Raw genomic sequence first — 14,872 nt, 5'->3', positions numbered from 1 at the left:
ACATTTAGCCCCGGCTGCGCGGCCTGCGCGGGCTGCGCTCGCTGCGCTCGCTGCGCGTGCTGCTATCATTCGCAGGTAGGACCTTGCCCCTTTGGGAAGGTAGCACCAGGTGATGGGCGGGAATGCACAGTACTATCTCGAAACGAGCCCCTCAGCGAAAAGCCCACTACACAAAATGTCTCACTACAATATTCGATGATATAGAAAAATGTAAAAATTAAAACCCTGTAACCTATGGTTCGAATGAAATGAGGAGGCGCGTGCAACGCTCACCAAGATATAAAGAATGAGATCATGTCAGTTATTATTTAAAGAAAAACAGTCCCTGTCATGCTTAGAACAAAGCAGCGGCAACGGCAGCGACACCAGCAACGGCACCAGCAACGTTCTTGGCAGCAGCACCCTCGTAAGAGGAGACAGCAGCGGTGGTGGACTCAGCTGGCTTGGTGGACTCACCAGCAACAGTGGTTGGCTTGTGCTCACACTCCTCACATGGAACAGTGGAGGTGGTGGTGTGGTAAGCAGTGGTGTAGGTGGTTGGCACAACACATGGCTCAGTGACGGTCAAGGTGGTGGCCTCAGTCACGGTGATCTCGGTTGGCTTGCAAACCTCCTCACACTTGGTGATGGTGATGACGGTTGGCTCTGGGCAGTAGGTGGTGTAGCCAGTCACGGTAACGTCGGTGGTGACGGTGGTGGCGTTAGAGTAGCCAGCGGCAACGGTGGCAGCGAGAGCAGAAGCAGCAGCGACGGTGGAGAATTGCATTATGAAGAAGCGAGTGACTGTGGTTGTAGTATAAAGAAAGAAGAGAAAAGAGAAATGGCAAAGTGAGGCGGATTGGGCCAGTATTTATAGTTGGGCAAAGCCGCCCGAGGGTGAGAGACTTTTCTGGATGGCGCGAGCAGCCTCGACGACGGTGCAGGACGGTAGCCAGGAGGAAAAAATTTTCTGATTGTGAAATGTCTGATGGCACCAGGTATGTGCAGGCGGGGGCCCAAGCACCAGTTACGAGCTATTTTTGGCAGTTGCCCGGCGGCCGCTTGCCCAGACGAGAAAAGAAAAAAAGAGAAAACGAGGGGCCTAAGCGATGGGATTTAAGTTTACTGGTGGCTGATGTTCTTCAAGAGAAATAGTGACATTACAGTGCAAAAGACCAGAGATCAGAATTGAGCTTCTGCTCTCAAGCGGTAGCTCTCGAGGTTCAGGTCGGTCGCCAGTGGCCCAGGAAAGGGGGTTTTTGCCTGGAGGAGGCGCGCTTGCGGCGGCCGAAAACAGCAAGGCCAGTGGGGGCAGGCGAGCACAAGCGGGAGGAAAAACAGAGGCGAAAAGCGAGCAAACAGAGGGAAAAAGTGAGCAAAGCGAGCAAACAGCGAGCAAACAGCGAGCGTTTGCTGAGGGTACATGGAGGCGCAAAGTCGGCGCACGGGGAAAACATCCCAGCCCGCGCCCAAACAGGCGAAAAAATACACACGGCCGGCGTGGAGCGCTGCCCAAGTGACTCCAAGCAGTAGGAATTGGCGATGGCCACTGATGGAATTTGATGGAATTGGATGGTAGAGGCAGAAAGAGGCTGAAAGCAGCACAAAGGGTGGTGGTACTAAATTTTGGCACTAAACAAGCAGGCAATCAACAATTGCATCTCCTTTCTTGCTGGATAGGGCAGGGTGTTGTGCACTTGGGTTCAAGGGAGGTCGCTGCGTCGATTGCAACAACAAGCGCATCGACGACAGCAGCAGCAGAAGCAGCAGCAGCAGCACCCAGTGCGGTGGACCCACGCTGAAGGAATTCCACGGCCACGTCCTCCTCAGACGGCACTTTCATCATCGTACTATTTTGGTCTCCATCGTGTTTCACGCTGGCTGGTGCTTTGGGCTGGGGCCTCTCGCTGGTCCTGGTGGGCTGCCGCCGACTTTTCGCAGCCACCAGGCGGGCGAGCGCCTCCAGCCCCGGCGCCCCGTTGCCTATTTGCTACCTCCCCGATGCCATCTCCAGGCCCCATATCCCTGATTGCTCCATCTACAAGTTCATCCAATTTAAATTTCTCCATCTTAGGCCCCTACCATTGTCGCCTGTCACCTTCCCTGTTATTGTCTTTGTTTGACTTGTTCCTACATTCTCTGTTCCCCTTCCTGCCACACACCTCCAATTTCTAGGCGCCTGCCGCGGCGGTTTCCTGACTAAGTAGCACGCCTGCTGGAAACAGCTTGGGCCGCCTGCGAAGTCAGAGCCATTCTTTTCCTTTTTTTTTAGTCACCGTCACCGCGTGAATCTGAAACTCTCACTCTCCCTGCTGCGGGCCGCTGCAGAGATTCCCCAAAGATTCCCCAAAGATTCCCAAACATGCAATTGCTCCCTGGAATTCTATGCCCTAGCGCTTCTCGTATATACTCAGTGGGCTTGGAACTTGGCTTAACGTGGGCGGCGGGAACTGGGCCGCCTGTGAACTTTGTGTGTTGAAGTCTTCTTCCCAGCTTGCTTGTTTGTTTGTTGCTCGTTTGGGATGGCGTCTTCGCTCTGCTCCAGCTGAGGATTTTCTGCCAGTAGCCAAGTGCACCCACCACTTCTACACATCCACTTCCAGCTTCCACCTCTACAGATTTCTTTTAAACGCTACATTTCTTTTTCAAAGCTATTCTTTGCAAATGGTTGGTTGTTCGTTGTGAATGTCCTCTGGATCTGCTTTTTGCCGCCGCCCAGGACCCTGCTGTTCTGTTTGGCCGGGGGGCTCCACTTACGCATCCTCATGCGGTAATTGCGGGAGGTGCCATTGGTGGCTTGACTCACTCACCAGGACATCGACGTGAGATCGATCGGTGAGCGTTAGCGAGATGAACTATAACGACAGACTGTAACGAAAAACTATAACCACAGCCTGTAACGACGATCCCAACTATTGCTCAATCGACGTCGATCCCCACTAACGCTCGATGGTCCCCCACTAATGCTCGATGGTCCATATTGACGATCCCTCCTTTGTCCACCTTGAACTCTGCTTTACCCTCCTATGTCCCCGTTTCTGACAATTGTAGATCCCTGCTCCACGAAATAAAAAGAAAGCGTTTTTGCTATGTTGACAGCGTGCCAGATCACACACAAGCTGCTGTTCACGTGGTGCTGCTGGGCCGTCCGTGGTTGTTAGTGAGGGGGTAATCGATGCTGACATGCACTTCTCTATTGACAATTGTAGCACCCCCGGTGCCATTGACATACACTAACTGTACGGTAGAATAGAAGCAGGCGTTTTCATTAGGCGCTGTATGTGCTCTCGCTGATGAACAGTCGAGATTGCCTGCCTTTTTACCTCCATCCAATGTGCTATTCGGTGACAACTTCTCATCCATTAGCTATCAATTATACTGATCTGTTTGCTTACATTTTATTCCCCGAACCACACTGTGGGAGGCGTTGGGGAATCGAGATTGACTCTGGTACAGCAGATTTCTCTGTTGGCGTTTCCAGGCATAAATTGCAAGGCGGGATCAGATTGGCACTAGGCGATACCCCGTAGAATACACTTTACAAAGAGGTACGAGCGGATACCACGTTGTCCTTTACAATAATTCTACTTCTTGGGGCCCACAAACCACAATGGTTCAAGAGCAGCTACAACGAAGTAGTTATGAACTGTAACTACATGATACATCATTTCAGAACTACCTCACTTGTGAGACCTTGAGGGTGAGGACTAGCAGGATAATGGACCCTTCGCTGAAAACTCCCGCTTAGAGATACATGAATAGACGACTTTCCCTGTCAAGTGAGAACTTTGATCTATGTCAGTCTACTCCCATAAACCCACCCTCATCTCCTCAACCCCCCTCTTTCGCCATCTTACCTCCTTCTCAACAGCTCTGAAAAATTTCGCAGCCATAGAAAACTCCCATACACTTCATCGTACATCCACATTGAGCGAACCACACAAACAATTTCAGCTTCTACACTCCAAACCGACCCTTGTATAACTTCTAATTTCTACTCATCTCTTTAAACTATCCCCCACTTCTTCCACTGCCTCCAACCTCCATCATCACCCATCCTCTACTGATATCGCGCATCCCACTCACCACTCACATACAACTACCCATGAAACTATGTCGAAGCCGTTGATGGGCCGCACGTTCTGCTGCACGGGGCTCCAGGGGCTGGAACGCCACGAGATCGCAGAGAAGATCTTGGCCTTGGGCGGCACCCACCAGAGCGACCTCATGAGTCTGGTCCAGTATTTAATTGTGGGCTCCAGATCAACAGAGAAGTACAAGTACTCAATCAAGTACCGGCACGACATTGTGTTTTTGGCACCAACCGCCATCAAGAAGATCCACGAGAGATGGACTGCGGGCGACGACACGGGGCTCGATCCAAACGAGTACCAGTTGCCTGTGTTTCTGCTGTTCAATGTGTGTGTTGCACGAATAGACAGGCCTGCTGTGGAAGTGGTGCTGAAGTTGTTTGCTGAGAGGTTCAGAACGCCTGTGGCCGGGGCAATGCCTCGAGATCTGCTCACTGACGCGTTTCTGGCGGACGAGGTGTCTGTTTGCATGGAAAAGAAGGGTGCTACGGTCAGCACGACGCTAACTCCCAGCAGCGATGTGGTGGTGAGCACAGAGACTCTGGGGAAGCGCTTTACGATGGCCAAGCAGTGGGGGATTTCCGTGGTACACCCGCTTTGGGTGTACGACTCGTGCTTGAGAGGTGCTGCTTTGGACCTCGACGACTATGTGCTCACCGCTGATGGGAACAATCTCTACAACAACGCGTCTTTTGTGTGGAAGAAGCTATACGTTGCTCGTATTGGGCTGTCAAAGCCTCAGTCTGCGCCAGGGGTGAACATGGACGCGGAAAGGGCGCCCTTGAAGAAGTCGTCGGAAGTGTGGAGCTCAATCATGAACAATGCACGGTCCAAGGCGGCGAAAACGATCAAGGAGAGTATCTGGGACGAGCCTGCTGAGGAGAAGGAAACAACAATCACAACTACGGAGCTGGCGCCCAGGTCGCCGGCGGCCAAGAAAAGCTCGCTTTTTGTGGGCTTCAAGTTTTTACCGGTAGGTTTCTCGATTCCTCAGCAGAAAGTGTTGAGGACGGTAGTGGAGTCGCATAACGGAGAAGTGGCTGGCTCTGCTGACGACGAAACAATCACACATGTGCTTCTTTTGGTGAAGAGCGGGCCTCAGGCCAATTTGGTTCTTCTGATGCTCCCAAGCGGGATGAAGCGTCGAATCAACAGTAAGGATGTCCATGTTGTCACCGACTGGTTCATTGAACGGTCAATCTACTATAAACAGATTCGTCATGACAGCTGGTGCAAACCCTTGCAAGGGTTGGTGCCGCTGCCGAAGAAATTTAAAGTTTGCATCACGGGCTTCACGGGAGTGGAGCTACTACACATTGAAAAACTCATTGAGTATCTAAATCTTGAGTTTTGCGAGACCCTTGCATCGAAGCGAGACTTGCTTATCGTTAATATTAATTTATTCAAAGACAGACTCTTAGGGAAGAGTCCGACGTTGTTCAAATACAAGCACAAAGACGTGCTCAACTGCCCGATTTACTCCACGGGCGACGGTCTGTCGTCAGTGTCTGTGCTTTCCTCCCAGAACAAGATGAATGCTGCCAAAAAATGGAACATTCCCATCGTATCAATCGCTTACCTCTGGGAGATGATCCAAACGCTGGCTGGCAAGGCCAATTTGCAAATGCCAGACATATTTGATCATCATTGGTGTATCTATGCGCCTCGGAGCTTGGCAAAACCCACCACGCTTCTTGACTACGTTAGGAGTATCAACAACGACTTTCAAACGCAACGACGCTCTGTGGAAGAAAGTGAGGAGGCTAGCGAGTCTGTGCAGCTTCCATCACCACGAAAAGTCAGAGAGAAGCAGAAGTTTGGTCGCTTAGCCGGTGGCGGCGAATCGCTCACAGAAAAGCTCAAGCGGGCTCGAGATGGTGGTGAGGATGACGGTGAGGATGTCCGCTCGGAGGACCGGCCGCCCGAGAGCGACGATATCATGACACAAGTTGGGTATGTGAACCAAGACTCAGTACAGAACAGTGAAGAGCTCATGAAGAAGCTCGGAGAGGATATCGACCGTCCAGCCAAGCGGACAAGGCGAGCAGCCAACAAGTAGACTAATATCACGACTGACGAGGAAAAAGATGTAGAATTTTCAAAGCATATTGCAAGTATGAAGAGAAAAAGAAGGCTATTGTTAAAAAGATAGCATATTTCAATGTAGAGGTATTTTTTTGTTCTCGTTGACAAGCCCTAATTCACGAAGTGTGGGTAGATTTAGACGACACTGACAGAAATGTGAGAATACAAGCACTTCTCAAAACAAACACCAACACATAAAAATACAGCTTTGTGCCAACTACAGAAAATTGTTGCCCTCAATGACTTTTTTGAGTCCCTAATTTGGAAATTGATCATCTATCATACCGCAATTTGAATTCCCTTTGCAAAACTTATAATGCCTTCAAAGCTGTTGTTTCAGAGTACAAGGAGTCATAATTCTAGAGAGTTCCATGTTGAACAGCTTTAGAAGCTCAATGGTTTTTTTTCTTTATTTTTTTTTGGTTTTTTTTGAACTCTGGGAGAAGTCGTGAAGCTTCATAAGAATTCGATCTACTTCGGTGCACTTACGGAGATGCTTCTGGAGACGATATCGAACTGACGCTTTACTACAAGTACCGATCAAAAAGAACAACAAACACTTCAAGATTCTTATGGATTCTTCCAATGACGATGCAAGCTTACAATTTCACCAATTCATCCCTGGAAACACAATGTCTTTTCAATTTGCTTCCAAGGAACTTTGAAGAACTTTTGCAGCCACTTTGCCTGCTTAGTATGCTGTGCGACACCCATCGGTTGCTCGGAGTTCCAGGGCTGAGCCCTCGGAGGCCGCACGTGACGGTTTGTTTTATGGACGACAGACGCTGATATCTTTGCAAGAGACCCCAAATTTCAGCGCCTTATTGTCGTCGATGAACAACTTCGGAACCTTATTCAACATTAATTTTTTTTTGCTTTTTGCACCTAATCAGGCAAATCAGAAAGTAGCTCCAGGCAAATGCACGCCTCTGCGGCTCAGTAATAAGACCTCTATATGGCAAAATGTCGCGCGTCCACGACATTCCAAGGGCCGAACCAGTTCCCCTAAATTTTCCACTTTCAGAACGAAATTGAAAAGATACTCAACATAGCGATAATGAGGGACCTCCACAATAGTCGGAATTCTACCTCATCTCTTTTCTTCCCCTCAGTATTGCTCCTAATGGGCAACCACGAGTGGCTGGTAATGTCGCGCGATGAGGCCTATGTACAGTTCTTTTTCTAATTTTTTTCCTTGCCGCAATATAAAACCTTCATCCCTCGCACACCTCCCAATCTTTTTTTCCAACTACTTCACATCAATTAAACATGGGTAAAGAGAAGCAGCACGTCAACTTGGTTGTCATTGGTCACGTCGACTCCGGTAAGTCCACCACCACCGGTCACTTGATTTACAAGTGTGGTGGTATCGACAAGAGAACCATTGAGAAGTTCGAGAAGGAAGCCGCCGAGTTGGGTAAGGGTTCTTTCAAGTACGCTTGGGTCTTGGACAAGTTGAAGGCTGAGCGTGAGAGAGGTATCACCATCGATATCGCTTTGTGGAAGTTCGAGACTCCAAAGTACCACGTCACCGTTATTGATGCTCCAGGTCACAGAGATTTCATCAAGAACATGATCACTGGTACCTCCCAGGCTGACTGTGCCATCTTGATCATTGCCGGTGGTGTTGGTGAGTTCGAGGCTGGTATCTCCAAGGACGGTCAGACCAGAGAGCACGCTCTTTTGGCTTACACCTTGGGTGTTAAGCAGTTGATTGTTGCCATCAACAAGATGGACTCTGTCAAGTGGGACAAGAACAGATTCGAGGAAATTGTCAAGGAGACTTCCAACTTCGTCAAGAAGGTTGGTTACAACCCTAAGACTGTTCCTTTCGTGCCAATCTCTGGTTGGAACGGTGACAACATGATTGAGGCCTCCACCAACTGTGACTGGTACAAGGGTTGGGAGAAGGAGACCAAGGCCGGTAAGTCCACCGGTAAGACCTTGTTGGAGGCCATTGACGCAATTGAGCCACCAACCAGACCAACCGACAAGCCATTGAGATTGCCATTGCAGGATGTCTACAAGATCGGTGGTATTGGTACTGTGCCAGTCGGTAGAGTCGAGACCGGTGTCATCAAGGCCGGTATGGTTGTCACCTTCGCCCCAGCTGGTGTCACCACCGAAGTCAAGTCCGTTGAGATGCACCACGAGCAGTTGGCCGAGGGTGTCCCAGGTGACAACGTTGGTTTCAACGTCAAGAACGTCTCTGTTAAGGAGATTAGAAGAGGTAACGTCTGTGGTGACTCCAAGAACGACCCACCAAAGGGCTCCGAGTCTTTCACCGCCCAGGTTATCGTGTTGAACCACCCAGGTCAGATCTCCTCTGGTTACTCTCCAGTGTTGGACTGTCACACTGCCCACATTGCTTGTAAGTTCGACACCTTGATTGAGAAGATCGACAGAAGAACCGGTAAGAAGTTGGAGGACGAGCCAAAGTTCATCAAGTCCGGTGACGCTGCTATTGTCAAGATGGTGCCAACCAAGCCAATGTGTGTTGAGGCTTTCACTGACTACCCACCATTGGGTAGATTCGCTGTTAGAGACATGAGACAGACCGTTGCTGTCGGTGTCATCAAGTCTGTTGAGAAGTCCGACAAGGCCGGTAAGGTCACCAAGGCTGCTCAGAAGGCTGCTAAGAAATAAGCGAGTCCGCGTCTATTTGATTTACATATTTTATAATAGGATAGCTTGATAACACATATGTAGGAGGGGGTACTGGTACTGGTCAACGTGGGCCCTAAAGCCTCCACCTATAGTACTCATAGATGTCAACTGAATTTGTGAGTACAGCCTAATATTGAGCTGAAACTATGAGGATCAATTGTACATGTACATACATCTCAAAAGTGCAAATGCTCATTTCTTGTTGCCCATAAGCACCCCACAGCCATTTTTCAACGGCAGCATTACGCATCCGCAAACTTTGGCGCCGGACACAATATTACTTCCAAAGCAAATAGAGGTACTTAAAGGAAAGAAGGTGACCTTCTCTTCACATAAACTTCTTGAAAGAAGCTTTATATTGTATTGGTGTCTTTGTTCCTGAGAGGGAAGAGTTCCCTACGTCAACAGCCTGCATAAAAAACGTTCTTTGGCCGTATCTCCCAGACATCAACATATAAACGTATAACATAAACACATGTCAGCGTCTGCCGATAGAGGTGCTCCCCTCTTTGATCACCAGAGAGACTACAACCATGCCACCGACAACACGTACAAAGATTTGAGGGACAAGGCCGACCAGATGTATGAGAAGCGGAAAAAGCTCAGTGCCCAGTCACAGGATGCGTACCAGAAGGGAGACAAGCAAAAGGCACACGAGCTCAGTGAGGAGCTGAAGAAAGTATTGGCGGAAGCAGAAAAATACAACCGCCAGGCAGCAGAGTACGTTTTTCGTGAGAACAACGCCGACTCGGCAGGGGACGAGATTGACTTGCACGGGCTCTATGTCAAGGAGGCGGAGTGGATCTTGCAAAAGCGGTTGGCAGAGTGTTTCAGAACACATCAGTCGCATTTGCGTGTGATAGTGGGTAAGGGGTTGCACTCGCAGAACGGAATCGCCAAGTTGAAACCGGCAGTGGAGGAGTTATGCCGTGAGAGCGGCTTGAAGCACCACATCGACCCAAAAAACACAGGCGTCATGGTGATCGACTTGGCAAACTCCCAGGGCCAGCTTCCTTCCCACTGGGACCAGTCGCCTATTTCCCAGGGCGGGTACCAGCAGCAGCAGCAACCTCACTACCAGCAGCAGCAGCATGGTCAAGGCAACCAGTTCCAAAACATCAAAACAGGCAACTCTCTTGTGGATGGCTTGTTGCGTTTATTTTGCCAGTGTATCAACTCCAAATAGGATGCCTTTTGCTACGTGGATTCTCCCCCAATGCTAGTAAACCCTCGTTGTGTTCTACTAGACTAGACTTTTGTTTGTATTATAATGAATGTATCGATACAAGCCTCCGACAGCACTGCTGTCGAATAATTCTTTGTCTCTAAAGCAGCTTGCTCGCAGCCTGCTATCTCTCAGCACGCACATCCACCCAGCTCGTTCTCCAGGTGAATGTTGATAGCGTCGTTGTAGTCGTCGTTGATGTCGTTCCGAGAGCCTTCGTTCAACTCTTCCTGCTGCAACGCCATCTTGGCCACCACTTCAAACGCAGCCTCCACGTTAATGGAGTCCTTGGCGCTCGTCTCGAAAACAGGGTAGTTCATACCTCCTAGCTGATTGTTGGTGATGTTCATCAACTTCTTCGACAACAGCGGGATCCTCCTGCTCTCGTCCACGTCAATCTTGTTGCCAATGATAATGAAGGGGAAGTCTTGCGGGTTCAGCACGTTCAGTTGCACCAAAAACTCATCCTTCCAAGAGGCCAAGTTGGTGAGTGATTTCTCATTGGTAACGTCGTAGCAAAGCACACAGCAATCAGCACCACGGTAGAACGCCACACCCAAGCTCTGAAACCGTTCCTGGCCGGCAGTGTCCCAAATCTGCAACGAGACCGTCTTGCCATTGATGGTGAGGTCCTTGGTCAAGAAGTCGGCGCCAATGGTGGCCTTATATTGCTGAGAGAATTTGTTGTTGACAAACTGCTGCATGAGCGACGTTTTACCCACTCCAGAGTCGCCTAGAATGATGACCTTGAGGAGGGTCTTCTTGCGGCTTGACATTGTATGATGTGTAGCAAAGTAGTTGATGATAGTTAGTTAAGTAGGGAGCGCACTGTGTGCAGCGATAAGGGTACCACCAGGTAAGAGGTGACCCAAGAGACGGTACAGGTTGAGGAGAAAATCAAGAGCGAGATGTTTCGTTGGCGGGACGTTAAGTAGAGCAGTAACTTGAAATATCAAGTTGTCATTCAGTTTTGAACTGTGCCTTTTTATGTGTCAATATTGCATTATCGCAGTATACTACAACTTCTCAGGTACGTGAGACACTATGAACACACACACACACACACACACAGAAAAGACATAACAGAGAGATAGATGAGCTGTAATGAATGTGAGGCGAGTTAGCAGAAATCTGTCGTTGCTTTGCTAGAATTGTGTGTTGTAGATTCAATCGCGGCAATACATTGAGTACGTTGTTAGATTCACTTCTGACAATCAGAGGACAAAGAGTGCTTTTTTTGTATATTATCCCCAAAGTGGATGAAATTATATCCGTAGATAAACGAATTAAGAGTGTATCATGAATCTCCATCCTAAGACTCCGAATTCGCAGTTTATTGCGGCCTGCTCAATAGGTGAATTTTCCACTTGGTCTTTTGGGATCCTAGAAGGAAACTGGGAGGTTTTCAGTTTACAAGTGGTAAATGAGTAGTGGGAACATACATGCTTCCGTGACTCACTCCCGAGTTGCTCAGTTCTGGAAAGTGCAACAAATGGCAGACCATGGCGAAACAGGTTGATTCGGTAAACTACTTTCCCAGCATCATGCTTAATCCAGAGTTTTTTCATATTGAAGAGCGCCCAGTCAACAGTTACAACGGAGCAGACTTCAACTGGGACTCTGTTGGGTACATCCCAAATTGCAGAAAGCGTTATATCAATCATTCAACAAGAACTTTTTTGATAGGGAATAGTGTCATACTTACCAGTCGTATATGTTGCGCTAGAGATGAAACGTCCCCACCTTTGCTATTTGATGAGCTAGAGCACGCCTTTGAGCCCCTGGGTTATGCCTTCGACAACGACTTTGTAGAAGGAATTGACGGTTTTTGTTACGAAATCATAAATCAATCACAGCTTCGTCAAATCCAAGGAACCGACGCCAAAAAGCCACTCATGGGTGCTTGCGTACTAAACTATAAAAACGAAAAAGTACTATCACATTTCGAAATCAACATGACTGTCTTTTCCTCGACATACGATATTGAACGCAAGGTATTAGGCAAAGATCCACCGTGGTTCCAGGCCGTGAAGATCAAAGATTTCGGGGTTGAGTCACTGTGGTTTGAGACTCTCAATAATGAAGTGATTGTTACTTCATCCTCACGTTTGCTGCAATTTGTAGGACTTCAAATCAATCCAGTTCCTGAAGTTCATCTGTTACGTATCCATGATATCAAAGTGGAATTGTTCCGCCTTACGAGGCACACCAAAAAGAGCTATGCCGAGAAAATTGTACTATTAGAGCAAAGTTGTAACGTAGAAGTTGTTGTATCGAAGGAAAGTCCCACGGAACTTCAAAGCTACTTATTTGATTGCGACATACCACAAATAGGTTTCAAGTTCGCTTGCATTGGAGTTGCACGATTTTATGTCCTAAAATTCACTGTCAAGATCGAGGGCCTCGAGCCCCTCACAACGTACTTGGAGGTGAAAGCTGCAAGCGTAAATCGTGAGCTTTCTTTTGGTCCTCCACGGTATATCAAAAGCGGAGCCGACAATTTGAGGCATCAACTAGTTCATCTTGAAGAAATGAAGCGTGAAGCATTCGAGCCTCCGAAAATCGCTGACACTCTCTTCAATTCTATGAAATGTCATAACGTTTCGTATGTATCCCATCATACGGAGGTGTTTTCCTCAACCAATTTAATAACGACAAAAACCTTTGTGAATTGGGAGGCGCCCGAAGAGGTAATATATGCATGGAGCAAGTGTCACAGGACGTCTGTAGATGTTTACAGAAATTCAATATTGAACAAGATCCGTGATCCTAAGCGTACTAGCATTGTGGTAGCGTCATACGAGCGCACCAACGCGGATCCATGCTACGTGATATCAGAGAATTGCAAATATCCAACCATGCTTCCAAATATGCCGTTCTCTTTTGACTACGAGGGAAAAGCTGATCTACAATTATTGCTGCTCAAGGGTTCTCCACCGGTTTCTGTCACTCTTGAACTAACTTGGGCAACCCGCTATTTGTTGACCTTAACCTTGAGCCTTCCGTATAGCTGGGACAAAGCAGAATGCTTTGGAACGGGGTCAGCGGAGGAATTTTTTGTCATAAAAATCGTAGCAGTTGACTCTTTGAGATGTGGCATTATTCGAGAGCAAAATCCAGCTAAATTTCAGAGAGTTTTTCAACGCTATGACAAAATTTTTGATCGCCCACCTCCCTCAAAAGCTTCTATGGATAGCTTTACACATAAGGGGGAGGGTGAAAAAGTTTATCTTACCATTGGTAATTTCCTGGTAGACTTCTGCTCATGTCCCACCCTCGTGAGCTCTACTGGAGGAAGGTTCTATTTCTATGAGGTCGAAGTAGAATTGATTTTTTCCGGAGGGGATACACTGAATATTGTGTCATACTTGAGCTATGAGATACCCTCCAACCTGGTCGTATAGTAACCCTTCCTTCATGAGTTTCATCATTTGATTCCTATGTGGTTTTTGTTCGTTGACGTGCTACACAGCTGAGTAAATTTGTAACGTCTCGAGTCCTTGCACTCCGAGTATAACATCCAAAAGTCTTCTCAAGTGGATCTATTGAATTGAAGTGTTCAGGTTGAAGACAGACTCTACGTGATTCACTACCCTCGGAAACGAAAAGAATCAAAAAAAAAAAAAAAAAAAATTAAGAAAAAGAAACCGTCTAATAAGATGCAATTGCACACTGTATCTACATCTCTTGAATGAGGAAATTGGAATTCCAAGCATCAAATCAAATTAAGCTGCATCGCTTGATAACTGTAAACTTATGGAGATCCTCAGTCAGGCATGGTCAGAAAAACAGATCGATGACTCTCCCAAGCAAATCATCGACGCCAGGAGAAAATGCCTGCATCGTGAAGTTCTCCATATTCACCTCATTCTTGAAGTAACAGAAAAACAAGCACATAAAGATTACAAATGCAACAATTGCCTGAATGGCGTTTTGTAAGAGCACTAATGTAGTGGATTTTTTCTCTATTCTTAACGGAGCGAGTTGCTCCAAACCAGGCCACAAAATCTTAAGCCTCTTCAGTAAACCTCCATTCTGGTGATCTATACTCTCATAGTATGGATCATTGATGATCATACAGACGAAGAAGGCACGGATGTGGCTAACTGTGCAATGTGGATTTTCAACGACTTTCAACATAAACTGTATATCGCGGCTGTAACAATTCAACAGATGAATGTCTTCACCAACAGTTTTTTGTATGTTATCCTGATAAGTTTGCCCAACTCCTGCTTCGCACGGGTAGGAAAGCAATGATGCACGGAATCTGTGTAAAGGTATACCACGAAGGCCTTTTTTTATAGAGACTGTAGATAAAAGCTTCAACCACATCCAGATATCTCATGAACTCTTTCTTTTTTGCCCTTCTTGCGTTCTTGTATTCTTTTTCAACAATGCAAGAGCACAATAATTTTATCAATGAGGAGCACATAATCAGTAGAACGTTGTTTCCATGGAGCAACATGCGGATTAATGACAAATACATGAGCAGGTCCAAAAAGTTCATCACAACAGGTTCTCTCAGTGGCATTGACACTGAAACCGCTGCCGTCATACCGTGAAGCAAATCAGCTCTCGTTAAATTTGTCAGCTTAAAAGTGGTTGTAAATTCTGATGATTCTGTACTGTTAGCACCTGCGAAAGTGGAGATTTCTTCCTTTACCAAGTAATTGTGCCTCACCAAGGTACACAGAAGCCAAACTGCAAGAAAAATTGAATTCAAAATCGTTGTTCCAGAAAGAAAAAATTCACAATATTTCAAATTTTTCTTAAACGAAACGAGCTCAAGGGCCTCTTGTAGAAGATTCTTAAAGCTTTTTAAGAT

General features: G+C 47.3%; 5 protein-coding genes across 5 annotated transcripts; 3 read left to right on the top strand and 2 right to left on the bottom strand. All coding sequences in view use genetic code 12, as the record gives it.

The window, feature by feature from the left end:
- Positions 1–334: 334 nt before the first annotated feature.
- Positions 335–1,825, bottom strand: PGA26 (Pga26p; the record flags this gene model as incomplete). The annotated part of the gene is made up of 2 exons (XM_029036826.2): positions 335–783; positions 1,633–1,825. The coding sequence occupies 2 exons, from the start codon at positions 1,823–1,825 to the stop codon at positions 335–337; spliced, it is 642 nt and encodes a 213-aa protein (XP_028888923.2).
- Positions 1,826–4,092: 2,267 nt separating this feature from the next.
- CJI96_0004572 (protein kinase activating protein) lies at positions 4,093–6,129 on the top strand (the record flags this gene model as incomplete). Its single annotated transcript, XM_029036825.2, has 1 exon — positions 4,093–6,129. The coding sequence occupies one exon, from the start codon at positions 4,093–4,095 to the stop codon at positions 6,127–6,129; it is 2,037 nt and encodes a 678-aa protein (XP_028888922.2).
- A 1,295-nt stretch (positions 6,130–7,424) lies between these two features.
- On the top strand, positions 7,425–8,801 carry CJI96_0004571 (elongation factor 1-alpha; the record flags this gene model as incomplete). Its single annotated transcript, XM_029036824.2, has 1 exon — positions 7,425–8,801. The coding sequence occupies one exon, from the start codon at positions 7,425–7,427 to the stop codon at positions 8,799–8,801; it is 1,377 nt and encodes a 458-aa protein (XP_028888921.1).
- A 496-nt stretch (positions 8,802–9,297) lies between these two features.
- On the top strand, positions 9,298–10,008 carry CJI96_0004570 (uncharacterized protein; the record flags this gene model as incomplete). The annotated part of the gene is made up of 1 exon (XM_029036823.2): positions 9,298–10,008. One exon carries the CDS (start codon positions 9,298–9,300, stop codon positions 10,006–10,008), a length of 711 nt encoding a protein of 236 aa, XP_028888920.2.
- A 170-nt stretch (positions 10,009–10,178) lies between these two features.
- Positions 10,179–10,823, bottom strand: YPT72 (Rab family GTPase YPT7; the record flags this gene model as incomplete). Its single annotated transcript, XM_029036822.2, has 1 exon — positions 10,179–10,823. The coding sequence occupies one exon, from the start codon at positions 10,821–10,823 to the stop codon at positions 10,179–10,181; it is 645 nt and encodes a 214-aa protein (XP_028888919.1).
- Between the last annotated feature and the right edge of the window lie 4,049 nt (positions 10,824–14,872).

Source organism: Candidozyma auris, chromosome 5 (assembly GCF_003013715.1).
Source record: "Candidozyma auris chromosome 5, complete sequence".
NCBI lineage: Eukaryota > Fungi > Ascomycota > Pichiomycetes > Serinales > Metschnikowiaceae > Candidozyma > Candidozyma auris.
This window is presented reverse-complemented; position numbering and strand designations above follow the sequence as displayed.